The sequence below is a fragment of the Notolabrus celidotus genome, chromosome 19 (genome assembly GCF_009762535.1).
Source record: "Notolabrus celidotus isolate fNotCel1 chromosome 19, fNotCel1.pri, whole genome shotgun sequence".
In the NCBI taxonomy this organism is placed as follows: Eukaryota; Metazoa; Chordata; class Actinopteri; order Labriformes; family Labridae; genus Notolabrus; species Notolabrus celidotus.
In genome coordinates, this window is record NC_048290.1 from 23,072,320 (window position 1) to 23,095,888 (window position 23,569).

General features: G+C 40.1%; 3 protein-coding genes across 3 annotated transcripts in view; 1 reads left to right on the forward strand and 2 right to left on the reverse strand.

Annotated features, from left to right (window-relative positions):
• Nucleotides 1–8,435, reverse strand: part of opn4xa (opsin 4xa) — a 51,239-nt gene extending 42,804 nt beyond the window's left edge. Inside the window, exons 1-2 of the mRNA XM_034710124.1 lie at nt 8,389–8,435; nt 8,123–8,229 (exon numbers count right to left, since the gene is read on the reverse strand). The gene's annotated coding sequence lies outside the window, so the exon portion shown is untranslated. The remainder of the gene's footprint in view (nt 1–8,122; nt 8,230–8,388) is intronic.
• On the forward strand, nt 6,396–16,506 carry gdnfa (glial cell derived neurotrophic factor a). The gene is made up of 3 exons (XM_034710126.1): nt 6,396–7,037; nt 8,016–8,246; nt 13,518–16,506. The coding sequence occupies exons 2-3, from the start codon at nt 8,042–8,044 to the stop codon at nt 14,078–14,080; spliced, it is 768 nt and encodes a 255-aa protein (XP_034566017.1). The 5' UTR covers nt 6,396–7,037; nt 8,016–8,041; the 3' UTR covers nt 14,081–16,506.
• A 2,997-nt stretch (nt 16,507–19,503) lies between these two features.
• Nucleotides 19,504–23,569, reverse strand: part of LOC117831268 (WD repeat-containing protein 70) — a 50,794-nt gene continuing 46,728 nt past the window's right edge. The window contains exons 17-18 of the mRNA XM_034709888.1: nt 21,812–21,974; nt 19,504–21,096 (exon numbers count right to left, since the gene is read on the reverse strand). Coding sequence (XP_034565779.1) covers nt 21,009–21,096; nt 21,812–21,974 — 251 coding nt within the window. The 3' untranslated portion in view covers nt 19,504–21,008. The remainder of the gene's footprint in view (nt 21,097–21,811; nt 21,975–23,569) is intronic.

A 23,569-nucleotide genomic window follows, 5' to 3' on the forward strand; every position in this document is an offset into this window, starting at 1 on the left:
TGACAATAAGGCATTCTATTCTATTCTATTCTTAATATACATAATATGAATAATCTTAATAATGAAGTGGGTCCTAAAAAACATGTGGGTTTTTAAATGGCACCCCTCTACACATTTAGTAACTGTGTCTCAGAGATTTAACCTTCCTTACTTCCTCCCTTCTATTTATAACAGTGTCATAGTCCTGCCTGCACTTTGATAGTACCAAGTGATCTCATTTACACACACTGGCACACGCACACAGTAACACACACACATATATTTCTGCCGGCATACAATCTATGTGCAAATGATGCCAACAAATACTCATAAATGCTTGAGCACTGAGTGAAACAGATGGAAATACTGCACTGAATGCCACAATGGCTGGGCATCTGGCAGCAGGCCATATCTGAATTGTAGCATGTCCTAATGGATCAGCTGAAAGCAGCGCACCCTCACTACCTGCTCTCTGTCCCTTAGTCTCTGTGCCAAAGGGTGATCCGCGGCTCTGTGCTCGCTGACAGCTGAGCTCACTCTGGCAGCACTTCTGCACACAGCTACATGTAGAATACAGAATGAGAGGCCACTGTCAGGACTAGTGATAAATCCAAAAGCACTGTGGTGAGGGATTTGAGCTGCTGTGTCTAGGGTGATCACAATGACAGGAATGAAGTCCAAGAGTCATGTAATACATTAAGACCATGGTTTAAAATTTTGTTGTGTGCATTTCAGAAGTTTTTTGGTTTGATATTTTTGCAATGTAAAGTAATCCACGACAGCTCTTACTCATCTATTATGAATTTATGTATTGTTGTGTATGGTTTGGCTAGACATATAGTTAAACTTTTTTAATTTAAAGAACGTTTAAAGGTTATTAGTTTTAACACAGTAAATACATATGAGGGTCTCACTGAAATCGGCAGGTTCAAGGTTTGATCCCTTCCGGTAGTGAACATGTTTAAGTGTTTTTTGACAAGATATCCGGCACAAAATTGCTCCATAAGGCAGAGAAGGGTGACTGCAACATGTCGTGTAAAGTGCTAAGTGTGGTTGGAGGAATACAATGGGGCTATGTAAGTGCTGTCCATTTACCATACACTTTTTTCTAGGAATTAGAATGAGCTGTGACATTGCCATGATTTGGGGTTTTACAAAAATGTAAGCACAACAGAAAGTTTTCCCAGCTAGTATGCAAACTGACCACTGAAGCCCTTTTTTACTTCATTGAATACCAGAGGTGACTTTTTCCCCCTGTTGGTTAGTTTGCCTTTTTAGTAACAAATAACAGACAACTTAAAAAGAACATCTACCGGTACATTTAACATAGAAAGGGCTATCATAACAGTATAATATTGTCTTTTTGCCTTTTAATCTAAAAGATTTCAGATGCTTCACATGTTTTCTGTTGGTCATGGTCTAATTTAACAACAACAGTAAAGAGGTCCTGCTGCCTTGTTCAAGATAACTGCAGAAGTTGGACACGAGTACTGTGCTTGACAGTGTATTATTCTGGTGACAATATCAATCACAATCTAAATCTGCCATGGGTTAGGCCTCAAGGAATCCGACTGGTCTGCAGCCAAACTATGTATCGTATTTAAATGTTGCTCCCCTGGTAGTTATTGGCCTGAGGGTTAAAGAAGATGTCCTATACCGGAACCAACAACCTGTGCTGTGCATGCCGACCCAGTTATCGACATGCCACAACAGAGGGTGTCGGCACAGTCTCCTGTCATTGTCCATCTATTCTTTGTGTTGATTGTCTAAATGGTTATTATGTTATTTAGTTCAGAAAAATATGAAAACAACACAATGCAATGTTTTTTTTAAACCAAATTATTAAAGCTGCAGTAAGGAACTTATTATTTGTGTGGACTTTGGTGCCCCCTGTGGACAAAGTGGTCGTTGTTGATTATGTCTGCACATGTGTATTTAGTGTTGCTTTCCCTGCTTCCCTGATATTAAGCAAAATATGAATTTGTTGCAATAAACATCACATTTCACAATTCTGCCCCTGTGGTGGATCTGCAGCCTCTCAGTTTCTAACTTTATATCTAACTTCATCATCCATGCAGTGATATAAGTGGGTATGGATGCTTTGATAATGCTTTGCTAATTGGTTGCAACCTATTGTCTGAGGGGGGGAGGGTGCAGACTGCTGCAGACTGGTGCAGACAGATGCAGAGGTGGAAAAACTCCAAAACAAACATGGTGAGCCCTCCAGAAGAGTCTGTACCACACATATGATGCTGAATCTGACCCCGGACAGGAGGAGGCAACTGTTGAGGTGGTGCTGCTGCGGTTACAACAGCATGTCTCTGAATGTTGCAATAAGACTTGACTGTTTTTCTATTTTCTTGCTTTTTTGTGCGTAACTTCATGTAGTCTGCCCTTGATGTTGAAGGAGTCTGAGGTGAAGGGGTTAGCACCAACACCAATCAGCACCAGCTAAGAGGAGCAAATTCAGATCGCCTAAGAAGTGGGCTACATAAACAATGCAGAGGCTTTTTCATTTTACATGTCTAAATGTGTAGGCAAGGACAATCCTGTTTTCATTATGTGACCTTTAAGCTACACCTTTGTTTGACAACCTGAACATTTTAAAAGGATATTAGATGTAACGTACGAGTAAAACGGTCTTCTGATGAAGCTGTTTTCATCTAACCCTTAACGTCTTTTAAGATATAATGAGTGCAAACTGTTCCTCAATCAAACCACAACACTGCTGGACATGAAAATGTCACTTATTGGTGTCGTTTTTTTCCATTGAGTTATATTTATTAAATAGTCTTCCTGAGGGAGTCATGCAATGTGTGTCGCGATCTCTGAACCATCAAAGAAAACTTTTTGAAGTTTGAATGAAACATGTCAAACAAGTCCACAGACGCCTACAGTTTATTGCACATTACATGCAACAATGATTCATAGACAGGTTAACTATTGTTTGTCGATTAACTGTGACCTGAAACGCATTGATTTAAGACAAACGTCTCATTATCAAGGGATAACATTCGCTCAAAAAGACAGAGGAAAAATAATTAGCCATGTGGGACATTTGTTTCATATTAACTTTTACAATTCTGCATTAAACTGAACCAGCTGCAGTGATGTGGATTGTTTGTGGTTATATCTTCATATAAACTCTGTGTGGAGTCGTATTTTTTTACATCTGAGGGCCTGTCAGCTCTCTGTGGAGGCTCAACATCAAAAATTGAGGTGCTCGTCCCATCAGGGCAACAAATAATGAAAGAGCGCTCTTCTGTGTGAGTGACGCGTCTCTTCCTCACACCCCATGTGGTGCTGATTCGTTCAGCTTACTCATGTTTCTCCTCCAAACAAATTAATATTTATTATAGTCACTCAGGCATTCGGCTCAGGAGACTTATGACCTCCCCTCTCTCTCCCTCAGTCGGACCGTGCGGCGCTCACATAAAGGAAGTCTGTGAGATGGGTCTATTTTGGGTGACCATTATCTTCTCCGCTCTGCCTGTATGAGACAGAGGAGGGTCACAGAGGAATCCTGCGGTGACACTGCTGCACATATCAATAAACAATACGGCCTCTGTGTGTCATGGCTTTGAGTGGGCTGTGTCCCTGTCTGAGATGTCATATGTGGTGACGTGTAAAATTATGGCCTGTATGTCATCTGCAACAATTATCCGGTCATTAAAAAATGTAGTATATAGCCCATAAATAATAGTAAGAAATTCTGAAAGTAACATGGATTCTGTCATTTGTGTTTCCAAAGGAGGAAGTTTGCTCTTCAGCTACTGTTTATTTTAAAGCTCCTGTGAGGAACTTTCATTTGTGTCAATTGTGGTGCCCCCTGTGGACAAAGCAATACCTTTAATTATTTGCTTATCTTGTTACGTACATCACAAATGTGTGTTTTCTGACAAAGAAATGTAAACAACTGCATACATATCAAATGTATCACTCACTGTAAATCATAAAAAGGCTGTTCATCAAGAAATGCTTAGAGGAGTTAAAAACAAGTATATACGCAAAATCTGCCGACTTGCTGATAGCCTCTTTTGGTATTTTAGGTAAAAAAAAAAGGCAGTAATATTATTTTTTTTCTGTTTCATAATGAGCTAATAAATACTCACAGGAGCTCTGATTGAATCTACTGACAAGGAGAAAGCTTCAACAAGTTACCTGTATCGTAGTCAGGGCTTTAGCTATAATTGCTTTCAAAGGTCAGAAAGTGTAAACAGTGCTAGAGGTAAGTGTCCATAACTCTATCTTCATCTTCTAGATCAAAATTCAGCCAAGCCACGCAGCACTTAGAGATTCAATCTGTCATCTGTGCTTCTTTACATCAGGGTAGTAGAGTATTTTAGCACTTTAGTTGCTGTTAACTGAAGCTGCAGTCCGAGCTAATGGTAGGTGGCTGTGCAACACCTTAGACGCAACATATGACCCACATTTTGTACTACAATAATAAAAATATGAATCATTTGTTTTACAAACTAGTAATTCTGGTTTCGACTACTGAGGGGGCAATATTAAATCATTAAGTCAACTGCATGCATCCATCACAAACAGTAGCTGAAATGTTCACTAAATGGTTCATAAGGCAAATCATATTGTTATTGCAATGTTAGGCACTTCACACTGCAGATTGTTCCTGTTTCAGTCATTCATTCCAACTCAACAGGTAAGTCGAGTCCATCAGTTTTAGATTTCTCAGCACCGTCTTCTCTGAAATTGTGAACTTTAAATAACCTGAAAGAAGCGCAGAGAGCTCCGACAACACTGACTCTGCCTTCACATGACTCAGTCTTTCTATTAAGATGGAATGTATGACAGTTCACATTACATTCATGCATTTGAGCGTGTTTACATAAGTGTGGTTTCCTTTCATTCATTCTCTTTACCTGCTTGTTCCTGTTCTGAGAAAATGGGAGTCTGGAGGCTTTCTGCAGGGGAACTTTGCAGACTGCCAGTTTTAAACAGTTAAATAGTCCTGTGAAACCACGCAAACTTAAGTGTTTTTTTTTTCTTAGCTGTAGAAACAAATCAACTGATTACAGTATGTGTGAGTTGGCTACGTTTCACTTAATTTAGCGTTCTCTGAACTCGGTGGTACTTCGGTGACTAAGACGGCGGAAAGAATTATGAGTGCTGATGTGAAGGATTGCTGTAACACCTAAATCTAAGCTCACTCTGTTATGACAGAACAGCTCATTCACTGCACAACCAGATCATGTGTCAATATCAGAAGTGGAAGATGTTTTTAGTTTGTCTGGAGGTTATTTTTTTTATTTCACCATTGGATTAAAGGTTTCTCACGTCAAACACGTCAATTGCTGTCAGTTTAATGCAAAGAGACCATGTGAGAACATGACTGAAAGGAATCTATACAATGAAGACTTGGCTCAGTACCATTATACTTAAAAGTCTGGGTAGGGCGCACATAAATACTTGGAAGAAAAACATGTATTGACAAGAAGTTTCAGCCCATGAGCAAACAAACATCAGCCTTAATCCCACTGAATAACAGATAAGTCAGAGTGGATTTAACGTGTCAGTGCCGGGATTTCACTTCTTTTATTGTACAGCCATCTTTAGCAGAATTTAAACGTGTCAAATTAAAACCAGAAAGCTGCTTGGAAAGGCAAGTGTTTGGTTGTTGGAAAGAGTCGGTCTCTTCTGGCACAAGAACACAAAATGACTTTAATTGTAAAAGGACTGGTTTACTTGTGGAATTTTTTTTTTGAAGGAGATGAAAGGCGGGTGTAAATCATGAGGGCTGATGGGAAGGCTTTCTCAGGTGCCATAGTTTAGCTCTAGTTGCTTCTTTTGTGGTGTGAGTTTGTGGTGATGCCCCGGGCTCACCTTGACAAGAAAATGCTTATTGAGTGACCAGATGCTCCAAGGTGTGTATGAGTTACAAATTTATGTTGTCAGTTTGGAGAGGAATAAATCACACGTGCCTACATGACATATCAAAGTGTCCACTGTGCTCTAAATGCTCCCCTTAGATATTTACAAATATGTTCTAGTAAATAGCAAGTGAAGTGGGACTCTTAAATTTGAGATGTGTGTAGCCAACAGACGGAACTTGACACCGTTGCGCATGAGCACGCAGATCAGGTTAGAAACATGCATCGCAACAGAACATCTCCAAATCGCATTCCGCATACTGAAATCTAATCCGAGGACATCAGGATGTGTGACATAACCCCCAAGACATCTGAAAACTGCGCTCCTCCAAACGGGGGGCTCCAGGGGTTGGTTCGGAGAGATATGCGGACCCTCTGTTACTCACTGTTTGCTCCTGCAGGGGTATATAAAAGAGGGGCGGACACCAACTGGCCAAAACGTCAGAGCGCACTGAACTATAAATCTCTCCAAACTGTCCTCTGCGCCCGCTGCGGTGTTATGCGCAGACATCTGTCCGGATTCAGTCCCAGTATGAGGACAGCGCGTGAGGCAACTCTCCGAGCAACATAGCAGCTATCTGACCTGGAGAACATGGAGAATAAACACCTTCATGTGTGTTCTACACTCTGTCGAGATATTGTCAGATGTTGGCGGTTATGAGCATTTGACGCATTTCTGGATTTAGCAACGTTTTGAGTGTTTCAGCAAGAGAGGAAGAGAGAGCTCCTCGCACTCTGGAGGAGATATTGTGCACCCTAAGCGCCTCGGAGACGCTGATGTCTTCATTGGACTCCTTTCAGTCGGAGATGGTGGAACTTTCTCGGATTTCCAACGTGGAAACGTAGCATCCAATTAATCAGCGACTGCAACTGTACCCCGTGAGGCGCAGTGGCACTCGGTCCGCTTCTCTTCAACACCTACCTTTGGACTCCAAAGTGTGGAGAGACGCATGGTTGGTGCGCCGGATCGGAGTATGAAAGACACATCTGGTGCGATATTTCAGCATTTTTCAATCCGGACACAGACCACATTTCAGTGCATTTAAGGATTTTTTTTCGGACTGTGGCGTTCCATGCAGCTTTGGACTCTCAATGAGTCGCGTCTTCTGTTTGGATTTTAACACCAACAGCCAAGCGAGTTTCAGGTCTGCATGGGCCATATTTGAGGTGAGTAAACATCCTTATTTCATCATTTAAAAGCGAAAGTACAAATATTTACCCTCAGATTATTTGTGTATGGAGCACACAAGCCTTACATAAAAAAATCTCGTTTGATATCCAACCGAAAAATATAACTTGTGCATGTTTAAATATACTTGTCAGGACTTTTGCACAGCATGTTTAAGAGCAGTAGTTTATCCACGCGTATCTGTTTAGGTTTAGTGCAGACTCAACATGCCATTAGACAGAGTCACGTAAGCTTTGGGGATCGCCATCTGGCCAACTCACCATTATTTAGGCTGAGGTTGCCAACACGCTTTGGTGCGTGCTTTAAGCGCCGCTTTATTTGTGAGAGGCGCACCCTCCGTGCCTCATTACGAGCAGCTCGCCAGATAACACAACACCATGAATATATGATTTTATAATCCTGACGGGTTTGGACGTCACTACAGAGCACACAGATACCAGATTTAGAGATAATGTAATTTTGAAGCACTTTTACGCACGAATTTTACGCACATTTGTAGTTGCGTCTCCCCTATTTCGTGGTTGATTTACGTTATAGATTGTACAGTGTTTTATTTTCACTGCGGCTGATATATTAAGAATATAAGTAGTTTTACTATGATGTTTATATCAAAGGTAATCCAACTATGAGACAGAGACAAAGTGAGGATCAAATAAGCCTCTTGAGATGATGACACAAAGTTATTAATACAGAATGAGTCAGGGGTGTCCAAACTGTTTCAAACACTTTGCTGACTGCAATATAAACAAGAGCTGGCCTACATTATGTTTGAAATGTGTGAGACTATTTTCAACTATATGTACATATATATATATATATATATATATATATATATATATATATATATATATATATATATGTTTTTGTTTTTTTTAATTATTTAGCTTTTGATCACTATTCAAATATATTTTTTTACTCCGTGTTTTACAAAAAAAAAATCTCCCTCACTTTTGCAGCTTTCCTTATCGGAACTGAGTCTAAGATGAAGTTATGGGATGTTTTGGCCACGTGTTTGTTGCTCCTGAGCTCTGTCGCTACACGGCCTCTCTACCGAAACACTTACCCAGCCAAGAGGACTTATTTTCCAAGCAGCTACAGTGATCCTGTTCCCCTGTCTGCGGAGGAGGAAGAGCCCACGTTCCACCGTGAAGACCACAACCTGCAGGACATCTCCATGGAGGATCAATGTAAGAACACAGCGTGTTTTAACCAAACTGTTCTCTATTTGCAGTCACAGTGATGCGCAGTGGATAATTACCCCTCATGGGACTCATATTGAAGTTGTGTGCTGCTTGTGCAAACCTCTATTACACAAACAATGCAACTTACCATTAACAGTATCACAAAAAGTGGATCTTACATATTTTTATGTCATCTTCATTCACTGCTGTGTGTTCTTTTATTTTTAAAGAATGGTGTTTGCCCATGTAATATCCCTGTTGTCAGCAGGGTGTTTAAGTCTAGCCTTTCCTGACTTAACACACTTGAGAAACAGCACAAGTTGATAGCGGGTGGGTTGAGCCAACATTGACGAGGCCTACATTGATAAGCGTCTCAGACAAGCAGGTTATCAGGCAGAGGATCTTCATTTGTGTTTTATGGCTGCTGTGGGTTACATCATGCTCATGTCAAAACAAGCTAGCAGTGGGAAGAAGAGCACTGACAGCTCTATACCCCCCCCCCCCTTCTCTTGTTTATGTTCACCTCTACCTCTCTGTGACACAATGACCCATGACCTCTGCCCGTCTGCCACAAGTCAGAAATCATGTTGTGTCTTAGAGAAAACTGTGTGAACAAGGTTGCAAATATTTCCAGGGGGCAGACAGAGGCTGGTGAGCATCCGGAAAGTTTGAAGCGTAGAGCAAGAGTTCTGTGTTTATGTTCGTTTTAGCAGCGACAGTGGGCAGGAATTTATTTTGTTTGGATCAACGTGACACTGTATCATCTTCACGCCGAAGGAAACCCAGCCAAGAACTGGATAAGGAATGGAACATTTGGACGAATGTTTGTGCTGCCACCTCATATTCTGTTTGGACCAGGGTGACATCACTGATCTGCTTTGTAACCTAAGACCATTAACAATGCATTAATAGTGTAAGCAACACTGTAGTGCCATGAAAGGATGGTTCTGTGGCTTTGCGCATTTCTTTTAATCTTTAAACCTAAATGGTCGGGGAACAGTGGAGCTAGCAGACTGATATTTCAGATCAAAACATCTTCAAGAAAACCAATAGTGTTTGCCGCTTTTAGTGATTTTGAAGCGTGGCTGTCTGTAAATATGGACAATCCACTGTTCCATTGTCAAAAAACACGAAGAAAATACAAGTTCAAAGACTCTTGTCAAAATGTTCTTTACGTTTTCTCTGTGCTCCTCATCTACTCTGCTAATCCGACAAAGAATGCCATATGTGCCTTAATTTGTCAACAGAGCTGTCAATCGTTACATCACATCCCATCTTTTAACATCAAATAATGAAGTAAAATTAACTCTACTAAAAAAATGAACACTTTCACATAAAACAGCATCATAAGAAGTAACTGCTCATGTCCCATCTGTTATAATGGATGTGGAAGGCTTTGTGACCCCAACTGCAGGAACCTCTTCCTTGGTCGTGTAATTGCTCTTTGCCTACTGTATCGATACCATAGTCTGTATACCGTACTTTAATATCACCCATTGGTATCTGAAGAGGTGTTATGATGCGCAAAGATGACGGTCTCCATGTTGGAAACGCTGACTAAACCTTACTTTTGATCAAACCAAAAAATTGGAAAAAAGGTGGAACTGAGGCCGCCAGGTAAACAGTTTCCATGTGCTCACATTTTCGGTCAAATCAACTACAACCCGAGATATAAAAATGTATGCTTGTAATTCTTGGTCTTAATACTGCGTCTTTACTGCATGCAACACAAGTGAGCGTCAATGGCATTACAACATTTTCTATTAGCATCCTTTCTAGATGTAGTGCTTTGACCCCGTTTCTATTTCCATTCTTGTCACTTGTGTCAACATGGATGAGGAGTGGTTCCTTTATGAGGTTCAGATGATAAGTCACCTATCTGATACCTCCTCATTTCACTGGAGGGAGGTCACCAAGGTGCTGGGAGTGTTCAGTAAGAAAATGTTTGTTGACTTTAGAGTTGGTTAGCTCGTTTTATAAAATGTGAATAATGATGCACTAATAATATCCATACCTGGGATTGAAGTGCTGTGTCTTGTTTGTCCTTGGCTTTTGGAGACAGCCTTAAGTCGACACTCAAGGAACCATAGTTCTTCACTTCTGCATACGCTTCGTCTCCACACAGGAGGCTACAGCCTGATCAATACATGTGATTGCTGTATGAAAACAAAGCAGGTTAAACAAAAATGTTCAGGCTTCAGCTGCACAAGGAGACTGATATTTTATTGAACAAACATCCGTGCTGTGTGTTGCATGCAGTAATGTTTCTTAGTCAGTGTAATGGTGACTACTTTCAAGAAAAACATGTCTCTTTAGAACTCTGGAACAATTTGTACACGAATCCTACTTTGTGCCACTGGCCCAGTCTGTCAGCAGGTGTACACTGTAGCCACCCTACCTGTCAGCAGACACACAATAGAAGGTGTCCAAATCAAAGGGCAGGTGTGTCTAAACAGATTGGCCCAGGCTCACCTGATACATGAGCAGCAGCCCAATCAGCTGTGGAGCGCTGGCAGATCAGATAGCCTGAACACTACCAGAGGAACAGGTAAAAGAGGACGGAGATAGGTGACACTGCAATAGAGAGGCTGCGTTAACCACAAGGCCACCTGCCAGACATCACACCTTACCACAGTGACACATACACACACATCCATACGCTCTCGTGCACAGAAGTGAACAGGTAATGCGATTAGAGTTACGCTAATTGATTCATTTCAGAACATTATGTCTTCATGATTCAGTTCGGTGCAGCCAGACCTGCCTGTGTTAGAAGTAGGATGGAGGTTACTCTCTAATAGAATCAACATGTAACTCAGGAGGGTCCAAAGACTTTCCGTCAGTCCTCGTTGCTCCTCGCAGCAGATGGTGCAGGGCTGTGCTGGTGCATGTTTCCAGTTTCGGGCAGACTTCAATCTGCTTCGTCTAAATGACTCACAGCATACGATTTCCTTCTATTTGGCCTTTGAAGTCTTGGCGTTCTGAAATTACATCCATGAAAAGTTTAAATGACTGAAAAACAACCTCTCCATTAGTGGTGTAATTGCTCTCTGCCTACTGTATCAGTACAGGTGTGTGAAAGCAAAGCAGGTTAATGAAGTCATACAGCTGAGCAACCTTTAAAGGTTCAGGTTCCCAGGAGATTGGAACCTCATGGAGGCAGCATGCTTTGAATGCAGCATCAAGACATTACAGATGAACACATTTTGCCTCTTCTCTGACCGCGACAATACTCAAAATGGGATTGACAACACCCTCTGACCTTCAGCCTCAAACTCATCCCCCTGCAGCCATATTGGAAGGAGTTAGCAGGGCACCTGCATGTCCATATGAGCAACTCTGGCCTGTTTTCTGCATTCCTCCACCCGAGACTAATCTATAAATCAGCATGCACCGTTTCTCATCTGCACATTTCTCAGTATTTATGGACATTGTCTGCGTTTGTGTCAGCTCGAGAGCATATGCTGGCTGACTATAAATGTGTACGTCAACAACAATGTAGGCTGCTCTCCCCTGAGCAAACAGTGCCTCATGCCTGGCTTCTTCATGAAAATGTTTTTTAGTTGTGCACATACAGTATATTCCTTTATGGTATGTACATATCTGAATCTGTACATTCAAAAGGTTAAGTTGGGGATTTTGGGGAAGGAGCTTTTCTTGTATTTAGTTTAGAATTAAATAAAGTGAAAGGATGATTACAACGCGCTACTTTGTTGAATATATGTTGACAGCTTGCAGTCTGTTAGAATAGCTTTGAAGCATAGCATGGAAATGTGCAGAACATGTTTGAGTGACTTTTTTTTGTAAAGATAAAACAATTAAGATACCAGAGATCCTACATTTAAACAATTTATAGATCTTAAGTGGGAGTAGAAGGAAAGTGATGTTGCCATTGGACTGAGCCAAATGTTTTTCTCTGCTTGTCTGTGTTTGTGCCAAGCTAACTGCATCCTAGCTAAAGCTTCAAGATCAAAAATACCAAATAGGATCTTTAGGGGTGGTGGAGGACAATTCTGACATGATAAGATTACCAGGCTACCTGTTACCCCCACTTACCTGTCTTTGTGCTCCTGTGTTAGCTTAGCTAACTGCATACTAGCTAAAGTTGACAGATCCAAAATACAAAAATTCTCTAGGGCTGGTACTAGAAAATTATGTTATCATTGGACAGAGCCAAGCTAGCTGTTTCCCCTATTTATCTTTGTGTTAAGCTAAGCTATGCAAACTGCGTACTGATTAAAGCTTAAAGATCAGAAATACAAACATTTGAGATCCAAAAGGTTGTTAAAAAAACTGTTTAAAAAAAAAAAGTCCTTTCATATACAGTATGTGTGGTGGGACAATAACACCTTCCCCACACATTTCTATCTTTGGGGTCCCTCCCCCAGAGATCCCTATTCCAAAGGTACAAGCAAAGGCTATAGCTTTTGCCTCATTAATAGCCCAGAGATTCATTCTTCTGCAGTGGAAATCTGATAAACCTCCTTCATTCAACAGCTGGATTGGAGAAATGCTCTCCATGCTGCAACTAGAAAAACTAAGATTCAGTCGAGCCAACTGTCCTGAAAAATATAATGCCATTAGGTCACCTTTCATTGAATATGTAAAGAACCTGAGTCCATCATGAAACTCTTTTTGTTTTGTTAATGTAATCCTTCATGTTTCATTGTCATGTCTATGAATGTAAAGGAGAATTTGTTATTTTATGTATTCATTTATTTTTTGTTTACAATGTTTATTATGTAAGTATTTGCTTGATAGCAAATTATTGCTATTATTGTTACTGCATTTACCTTTTTTATTATTATTGTTTTATTTTTGTGTTGTTTATTTATTTATTTTTTAATTCTTGTCACTCTTGTCTCTATGTTTAGTGTAGGTGAATAATGTGGGTGTCAAGTTACGCCAACTAGCCATGCAGTGGCTGTAACTTCATGATCACAATTATATAACTGTTGGACTGCTAGGCTAGCTTTAGCCCCACATTGTGATTCTTTGTGTTATGCTAAGCTTTTTCTGTTATTTGAAGTTTTACATTGGTACATTTTTTGTTTATTTGCTTACTCACTGAAAATTAGCACTATATCATGAAGATAGTAAATTACTTTGATGCTTTCATGTGTTTTTTTTGTTAAAATGTTGGTTGTGTAACGTTTTCATAACAATTGTGAAGTTTTGTAATGATTATTTTTCTACAGGGATACATTTGTTTTGTGTCTTCTGCTTCGACATGATTTGAAAATGTTGAAACTGATCCGTCACATCTGTATCTTTCAGATGACACAGCAGGTCCCTATCCGGAGCAGTTCGATGATGTCATGGATTTTATCGAAGCTACCATTGGCAGACTCCGAAGATCATCAGATCCCAGAGGGGGCTCCAGGGGACGGAGGGAGCAAAGACAGAGGGGAGCAGCAAACACAGAAGGCACCAGGGGAGAGGGGCGAGGACATGGAGACAGGAGGCGGGGTCGTGGGCGGGGGGGAAACCGAGGCGGCAAAGGAGGGCGAGAGCGTGAGAGGGGGAGAGAGCGGATATCGGTGCAGACTCGAGGCTGCTTGCTAAAGGAAGTCCACCTCAATGTGACAGATTTGGGGTTGGGCTACCAGACTAAAGAGGAGCTGATCTTCCGTTACTGCAGCGGCCCCTGCGCTGAGGCAGAGACAAACTATGACAAGATCCTCAACAACCTCACGCACAACAAAAAGCTGAACAAGGACACGCCCTCTCGCACCTGCTGTCGACCAATCGCTTTTGATGATGACTTATCTTTCTTGGACGACAATGTTGTGTATCACACGTTGAAGAAGCATTCTGCCAGGAAGTGTGGCTGTGTCTGAGGAGTCATGGATGTAACAAAATGCAGTCTAGACTTCTACTAGTGAACTAAGGATCAGCTTCACAATCTGATACTGTAAAGGCTGGAATCCCAGTCTGCAATGGGCATCAAACAGGGCGTGGATTGTCTCTATTTATTTTTGTTGCAGGTCAGTCTCTAAAGGCATCCTCTGAGACAGAAAAGATGCGACAAAAGAATCTTATACATCTACCTTTGACAGTCCAGGCTCAGTGTTTGACTCTGCATTCAGACACATGCAGAAAAGTATGAGGTATCCACTGTTTGGCAGATAAAAAGATGCTGTTACCCTTCCAAATCTGCTAATAGTGCTGTCCAAAAAAGGTGTTAGTGAAGATAACAAATGACAAAGTTGGATTGTTTTTCAAGAAGAGATAATTTTCCCTGGCACGTCAGTTTTTCCAAAGTTTGCTCTTAAGACTCCAAACCAACGCGGAGATTTGAGGAGTATTTTCAGCTGCCATCTAAATCACTCCAACTTCAGCGTCTGGATGTGGACATAAACATCCAGAGCCAAGGGATGACACAAAAAAAAACACACCGGAGTTAGCAAAGACTTTTGGGTGCAACGCATCTAAATAAAACCCAATCATATATGTATACGAAACTATATATATATATATATATATACATACACGTGTGTATAAGAGGTATATTTATTAAGATGGAATTAACTTATTGTTATTTATTTTGATCCATTTTATGAAAGAAATTGTTGTTTTTCTTATTTATTGAAAAGCTTTGTCTGTCCTGGATGGTGCCAAAGTGGAGCATTTTCTCAAGCAAAGTCAAAAAAGGTGATCCAGTACTGCGAAAAATTCAACCACGCATCCTGTTAAGGCTAAATTGCTTCACTGAGATTCCAGGATTTCTCAGCAAACAAGTTCAACAATCGTCATTAGCTAGAAAGTTAAAGGAGTGGTGTAAGGACACACAGAGGAGGGGACCAATAGAAGATCTTTGATTGAAGGGATCTGTTGTTTTTGAGCATTTTGAGGGACGGCAGGGTTGGTTTTATTTTTCATATTAAATGAAATATTTCCACTCCTTTAACAAAGTGTGACCACGACAAGACAAGGCACCTGGATTTAGACTCCCTGTCAAACATCACCATACTGTATGTTTACAAAAACACTATTTGCTGCTGTTCATTTTCAAGGCAACTGTAATGTAACTCCAAACAAGAGCCATCATGTTTTTTAATTAAAATTCCCAATCAACATGAGGGTGGTGGTGGTCTCCCGAGGACCTGTAGGTGCCTTTGAGGATCCATCCCTCGAGTCACAGAGTACAGAAGCTGCTAGAATGCCCAGCAATGCTGATCAGCATTACGTTACCCGAAACCTCACTCTGGCCTCGCACCAAGTCTGAGCAAAGGCTTTGCAGCGTTTGCTGTCCCAATAGGCTTTAAAGTTCACGGGACTGCCTGTGTTTTCTGTCTCGACTGTGACAGACAGGTCTTACTCCCTCAAAGGGGATTTGAAAGTGATCCTCTAACATGAGTCTTAACCAAATATCCCCTTTGGCAACTTGCATTTCGGCGAGGCAGTTTAAGTAAGATCTAGCTACTGTAGCTGCTGTCATCGCCAACCGATGTAAATATCTAAAGACGAGGCTTACGACAAAAGGTAATGTTTTGGAACAACAGATAATGGGTAGGCTCAACATGCTTTTCTTGTGTAATAACATGTTCTGCCAAGAAAATTCCAAATTTGTACGATAATGTGCAGGAAAACAGGTGGCTCTTAGGAAGCTAGCAAGACCCGGCGAGGGGGATCTTTTTAAGTGGAACAAAGAGAGCCCTCGGGTAGGTCTTGATGTTAGCACGGATTAGGGACCAAGGTATCTGTGCCCACCCAGCAGCAAGCAAGCCAGCTTTACTGTGTAATCCCCCCTGCACACAGTACAAATCCACTGAATCAAGCTGAATTTAGGCCAAACACTACACAGAGAGGAAAAAAAATTCTCCTTTATCACAGCATACCTCATCAATTGGATCATCTTCCCCTTTAACAACTGATTCGTGCGTAATCCTTTCCAGATGAGAATGTGCCGTTAGGAGACTTCCCAGAAGCCTTGGAGCGCCACACCACTCTTAGATACCATGCATTAATGTGTGTAAACTATGACCACCAGCCCTCTCATCTCTGCCACTGTTTGCTCTTGTTCCTGTTTGTTCCCTGGTGATCAGTACTCTGGTTTTCATGCAGAGGTAATCAACACATGCGAAGGAATCCTCGGTGTTACTAATAGAAGATTGTTTTCACTCCTCATTGTGTTCACACCTCTGAAGAAAAACCCTGTCATTTCGTCTCACTTGTTTCATGTTACAGAACCAAAGCTCTCGGCAAACTTTATTTTTGTACAATATTCATTTTATAACTTTTTACAGAATTAAACTTGTTTCTATCAAACGAGCATGTCTCCTGGTGTTCTGCCATGTACAACAATGCACCAGTGCCAGACGGTGCTAATTTGCCTGCGTTATGTTTACACAAGCATCATGTAGAATTAGGGATGAGAATTTGGGTTAAATGGAGAATTGTTGGGACGGTTTATGGTCTATAGTGTGGCGTCCCCCTCCTGTTCTGCATTCCTGCACACTCGCCCAGGGTAGTACAGTAAACAAAAGCTAACCATAAAGAGCCACTGAGCTATAAATCAAAGCGCTCGAGAAAGTTTCCACTGTGCAAAGAAGATATGTAAATGCTGCTGAGAACATGGCAGCAGACAATGACTCATTAAGCAGGGGCTTAAGGTGTGTTTACAATGTATAGCTGATGAACTACAAGAGCAGCTTTCAAGTGTTTGGAGGTAAGTCCTAGTTACATTTTAATGTCTTCTAGAAGGTTGTTTTGGTTTCTCTTCCACTGATTTTGATTTTGATTTTGTTTCATTCTTCACCTCATCATAGCTCTATAATAGAGTCAGCTTTATTCAGCTCTACATTTCATTGCCCAGCACCAAAAATGCAATCAGTCAGCCAACATCAATTAAAATAAAAACAATCAGATGCTAAAGAGATTTTCTTCAGGTGTTGGTGGAGACCAAAAACAAAGATTAAAAGGAGTAAATAATGGACCCGATGGTCACAAGGTGGACAGACAACATTTCTATATGAAGGTTATTGTTGCTACTAACTGCTGAATATGTAGATAATATGTTTGATAAAGGCCTGTGTCCACTGGCAGCATCCACAACCATAGTTTTAGTGTTTCTCACCAGTGTTCCTTAGTGCTAGGTTATGAGAACTGTCTCAGCACTTCCACTTCCACGACCAATTAAAGCTGCTGTTGGTAGGAATGGTGTAAAAAACGTTAATTTTTTTTAGCTGGGTTTGGAGAAAAGGTAAGACCCATCGGTACTCATCTGGAAGTGAAGTGATTTGAGACTATCGCAAAATCTCTGTGTTTTCCAATGCCTATGTATAAAGCAATGTTATTATTCTCCTTGTTCCCGTTGTGACGAACCAATCAGAACTACTCCCCAACCCTTGGTCCTGATTGGTTGAGTGGCGGCCTCACTACATTTCCCTGATTGGCTGGGAAGCCACTACCTCCTCATAGAACGTGCACAACAATCCTTTGTGGGCGGGGTTATGGGAGCTGAGAGGGGAGGGATCGTGTGGACATTCGAAACCTCTCTCCGAACTGATGTTTATATCACGACTACCAACAGCAGCTTTAAGTCCGTTTTGAATTGATCTGAATGGTCAATATTTGCTTGTATACACTTTTTTTTTTTGAAGAAAACATGAGAAAAATGGAAGTGACCCGTGCTGGCATTAGCAGCTCAGACCTGTCATTTGTACCCTTTAAAATACGTGGCTGGTTAGTTTCTCCTCCGCCATTGTTGTTGACAAAGATGATATTGAAAGTCCAGCTCCTTCTAGATTCCATAGTACTTGTGATTGCATGATGGAAAATGATATTTCATTCATTTGATGGTGGTAAAAATATGGAATGTTACTAAATGTAAGTTCAAATCCGGATCCTTCTTGTTTAATTTGTCAAATGTAATGCTCTCTCCATGTAGCTCAGGCCTAAAAAAAGCACTTTAATCTGGGCTCTCTCAGGGTTATGGATGTTTTGATCAACACACATCAAGTTTAAAATATTCTAAACTCGGACAGTATATCTTTAACAAAACCTTGTATGAGAATGTTTAAACATTTGACACATGAGCAGCATGGGATCTAATGTTGACCTTCTCGTACAGGAGAAATAGATAAATGCCACTACAGGAACAGTAAGACAATTTTTCACACAGCTTCTGCTGTCCACGTGCCAGCTGGTTGATTAAATTGTGTTGGAGTGACAGTTAAACCAAACAGCAGTCACTCCTCACGTCCTGCTGCTGGCTGAGAACTCTTCTTCTCCAGCAGAGCTTGACGTCAGCCTCTCCAACATGAAGCCAGCATCCTCTTAAAAACATCACTCATTGATTTAATCCCTCGATTTTTCTTGTCCTGGTACTTTTTTGTCTCATATTTATGGCCACAGGATTTCTGCCAGGACACAGAGACATTCAATTGTCTGCTTGTTACTGTGGTTGGCTTGGAATTTAAGATTTCTCTGCAGTCACTCACTGTAATTCACTGAACAAAACACCAGCTAAAAGACAGATATTAGGACTTTGCATGTCTTAATAAAACGTGGGCGAGCGCTCTGAGAAAAAAACACAGCAGCTGTGTTATCAAAATGAGCATGTGACGAATCATTAAAAAATGTTAAATCTATACAACACAATGAATATTTTTAGTCGTATTTCTGCTGTTTTAAACTTTATGCACCTATAAGGAAAAAAATGAGCTTTTTGATGTAGACACAGATTACATAATGTGGTGTGTAAAGAACATTAACGTGTTTCTTATGATGTCTATGTTCTGGTTTTTTCTCTGTCAGCTAAAATACTTTTATATTAACACAGACATATAACAAATAATAATAAACTTCCAAAAATGTCCTGCATGTGTGAACACAAACAGATGAAACTTTCACCCAGATTTACCCAGAATTTTTCCATCCAGCCCCAAATTAAAACTTGTGTGTGACGTCAGTGATGTGAGAATGCAGCAGGATATATCTGAAAGAAATGTTCGGAAAAGTCACCACAGATGGTTATTTTCGGAAGCAGAGCTTCTAAGGGCATGTGTTAAAGCAGCTTAAGACACTACAGATCATTCAATAGGGTAAATGGCTTTAGTGTGCTTAGAAGTACAATTTCCAAACTACAGTTTTTTTCCACAGAAAATGCAACAAGGACAGAGCTACATATTAAACTAATCTTAATGTAGGCATTAAAAAAGTTCCAGCCTCTAGAAATGGGATCTACTTCAGTGCTTGGGACTGTGTGTAGAAGCTTCTTGTTCCCCTTTAGAATAGTAATGAGGAAAATTAGGCTGAATCATGGTCGATACCCTTTTATTATTAGGATGAGTCTGAATCTAAATAACTGGAAGTCAAATTTAATAACTTTTATTTCATTTTGCATATACACTACCAGTCAAAAGTCTGGACACACCTTCTCATTCAAGGGTTTGTAAATATTTAAATTATTGTAAACACTGTAGATTAATACTGAAGACATCACAACTATGAAAGAACATATCCGGAATTATTTAATTCACAAAAAAGTGTTAAACAAACCAGAACATGTTTTATATTTTAGATTCTGTAAAGTAGCCCCCTTTTTCCTTCATGACAGCTTTGCACACTCTTGGTATTCTCTCAGTCGGCTTCATGAAGTGGTCTCCTTGAATGGTTTCTAATTAACATGAGCCTTGTCAAGAGTTCATTTGTAGAATGACTTGCCTTCTTAATGTGTTTGAGACCATCAGTTGTGTTGTTCAGAAGTAGGGTTAGAACACAATGGATAGCCATATTTGACTACTGTTGTAATCCAGATTATGGCAAAACCAGATTGTTTCATAGTTTTGATGTCTTCAGTAATAATCTACAATGCTGAAAATAACTGAAATAAATTAAAACCATTGAATGAGAAGGTGTGTCCAAACTTTTGACTGGTAGTGTACATGTTTGAAACTTCTGTGTTTAAGACACATTTCGTGTAGGTAGAACTAAGCTGCTTGCAAAAACTTTATAGACAGCGTGAGCTTTGGCAGGGACTGAGTGTATTTGCAGGGTTGAGCCAAAGCCTCACAGAAAAAAAGGAATCTGACAGAGGAATTCATTTAATTAGCTGGTAAAATCTCTAACATTGGATAAAATATCACCATTTTACAAGACAATACAAATTCCTTTATTGAGGTTCTTGAGGTGAAAGACAGAATGGAGGAGGGAAAAATCTAAATTAGCACTTGGCTGAATGAAGTTCTGTTTATCACCTCCAACAGATTGCTGATTTGAAAGCTGATACCACCCTCCTTTTTGTATGTTTTTAGAATCTACTTCATACGATGTAGTACACTGTTCTCCACAGCAGATGAACAGAACCAGACCGCAAAATCTGGAGCTGATTTATGAGGAATTAGCAAACTCAAGGGCTGTGGGAGGAGAGGACAATAGAAATGATGAAAATAAAGAATGCATAATCCAAACAGACATAAAAGGCCAAGGTCTTCCTGTGGTTGATAGATCACAACGAAAGAACATAAACCTGTATAAAATTATATAATGCCCACTTCGTAAAAATGCCTCTGCTCGCTACAAAACACAGAGTCCTGCACATAAAAACGTAAGCTTAAAAAAAAGAACAAAACACGAAGAAGGGAGGACAGGTTGTACAATTTAGGAATTTCATTGATGCTCGTCTGCACAGTCTGACAGTAGCTCAGTGTTCTGGGATTGATGGTAAGAACTTTTGGTTATGGGGCTCTTAATTCAACCACAAGGACACCCTGTCAGCTATTCTATATGTATAACAAGAAAAAAAAATGCTGTTGAAGCACCTCAGATCTTGCGTTTCTTCCACTCGGGTTCTTTCTCAGCCTCCTCGTCCTCCTCCGATTCCTCTGCAAACACAGGCTCTGGCTGGGTGCTGAAAGAAGTCACAGCAAAGAGGTTAGAATTTGACAGTTTTTCCAGGCAAAGTCAGAGTGAAGACACAACCTGCAAATTAAAGATCAAACCCAGAGGACAGCTGTGAAGACGAGTATGCGCTCAGAAGCTGAATGTTGTAGTTTTAGTGCTCAGGAGGAATTGTTCCTTGTAAAATGCTGACTCTTTTTGGATGCTACAGTTACGTGGTGCAGAAAACTCAAACAAGATGTAGGTTTGTATTTGAGGGGTAGAAATAAATTGATATTTAATTTAACTTCCATCCAAGCAAAGAAAGCTGTAATGGCTCTGCAACCAGGCTGAAAATGTTCAATTTATAACAATGAGTATCAATAGTATCTCACACTCAGAAATAGTCTTTCTTCTTGCGTAACGAGGAGCAGACTGTTTGATTTGGCACGCAGCGCTGACAGAGCTGTCTGAGTCTGATAGCGATCTAAAGCTGTCCATTACTCACTCTGCTTCCTGCAGTCTGTAGTGTGTAAAACTGCACAACACTTTAAACATTCATGTGTCACACCAGGAGGAAGAAACCCAAGTACCGACACAATACCCTGATTAGCACTCCCAGTGCTCGTCTTACACCGTCCGCTAATGAGAGGAGAGATACGAGCGAGCGGGGAATAACTGTTAGATGAACAGGGAAGGTGTGAATGATTCATGCTTTCACAAATGGAGATGTGAGGTTTTCTTACTGTGTGTAAGCAGGGGCGACCCAGTAAGGGTTCTCGGAAGCGTCCTTGGCGTGACGTAGGATGGCGTCTCGTGGGTTACTGTCATCTGTTTTATCCAAGGCGATGTTCTTCACGATGAATGACGACAGGGTGCCTCCATGAGATGCTACTCTTCCTCCACGACCTGTCAGGACACATTAGATTAAATTAAAGACAATAAAGAGTTTTAGAATTAAAGGTGTACATTTGAGAACCATGTTTATGACTATATTATTACACTTTGTAATATTTCACTAGCTTCCACAGACCAATTTGAATACACAAGTGTAGAATTTTAGGTTGTAGTTTTTTTAACATTTGAAGAAAACAAGTGTTGACAGACTCAGAAAGTAGTGCCAAAATATCAAATAACAACTGACAAAAGAAAATTCAGAAGTCAACCAAATCTGTAAAAAAATAATCTACTATAGGCTTTGTCTTTGTATCTGGTAATATTATCTGCTATTCACTAAGATTGATCAATGCCACTGAAACAATATATATATATACTCACTTCAAAGCATTTTCAAAATGAATGCATTCATTTCTTTTAGGCATTTTAAATCAGTAGTTTAAAACCTTTTAACCTCTGATTGAAACTGTTTCGCCTGACTTTATGTCAACATTACTTTTCAATGGTTTTAACATTACTTTTTAATTGTTGTCTGTTTTTAATTGATCCTCATTACTTTAAGGATTTATCTTTTATTTGCTTGTCATGCATTTTCATGTTTCTTTTATATGCTCGACGTCATTGTAAATGAGGGCTGTGCTCTCAATGACTTTTGAGTTTAAATAAAGAGAACTATAATTGATATATTTGTGAGTTTAAGCAAGTTAAAAAAAGAAGTCTGACATAACATAAATCTGAGATCAAAGCCAGAATTCTGACATATTTTCAATAATCTGACTTTAATCTCAGAACGCTAAAAAAAAAAGTCGAAATTCTGTGAAAAAGATGGAATTCTTGGATTAAAGTCAGAATTCCCCTTTTTTTTCTTAATATTCTGACTTTAATCTCAGAATTAAGAGAAAAAATTCAAACTGGCCTTACAGACAAAACCAAACAAACGTCAGTGGTCCTTATCCTCTTCTGTTACTTTGGGTCTGTGGACCCCCGAAACAGAAACTGATTTACATTTCAATATGTCTGTGGTTTATGTCAGTAATCTAGCTGAGCCCTGTACCTTATGTATCAGTGAACTTCAGCAATCGTTGATTTACTGTTAGTAGTTGATGTTATTATTATATTTCTATTTTTATTTTTATTTGTAGGCCTTATTCTAATGCCTTTGTACAAAGAGAGCACAGTTTACCAAGTCAAATTCCTTGTGTGCTCAAGCATACCTGGCCAATAAAGCTGATTCTGATTCCAACTGTTGCTGCCTGTTGCTGATGCTCGCTGAGTCCCCACAGACACAACATAAAGTCATATTTCTATTGAATTGCTCCCACTTACATTGTTTAAGTCAATCTGAACATGATTTGAATGTTTGCTTAAAGCTCCTGTGAGAAACTTTCTGTTTGTGTTGATTTTGGCGCCCCCTGTGGACAAAGTAATACCTGTTTACTCTTTACTGATCTTGTCCTGTTCATGTGAAAGAAGTGTTTCTGATGAATTATCGTATCAGTCTCTCATTTAATGGTTTATGGCTCACTTTGAATATTTGCTTTGGAAAAAAAATAAAAAAGGCGTTTCTGTTAAAAACTCTTCACTGGGGCTTTAAGGAGGCAAGATAA

Coding starts and splice junctions, on each gene's coding strand:
- gdnfa (XM_034710126.1), top strand. CDS start 8,042: ATGAAGTTATGGGATGTTTTGGCCACGTGTTTGTTGCTCCTGAGCTCT. Junction 8,247..13,517: donor CATCTCCATGGAGGATCAAT/GTAAGAACACAG, acceptor TGTATCTTTCAG/ATGACACAGCAGGTCCCTAT.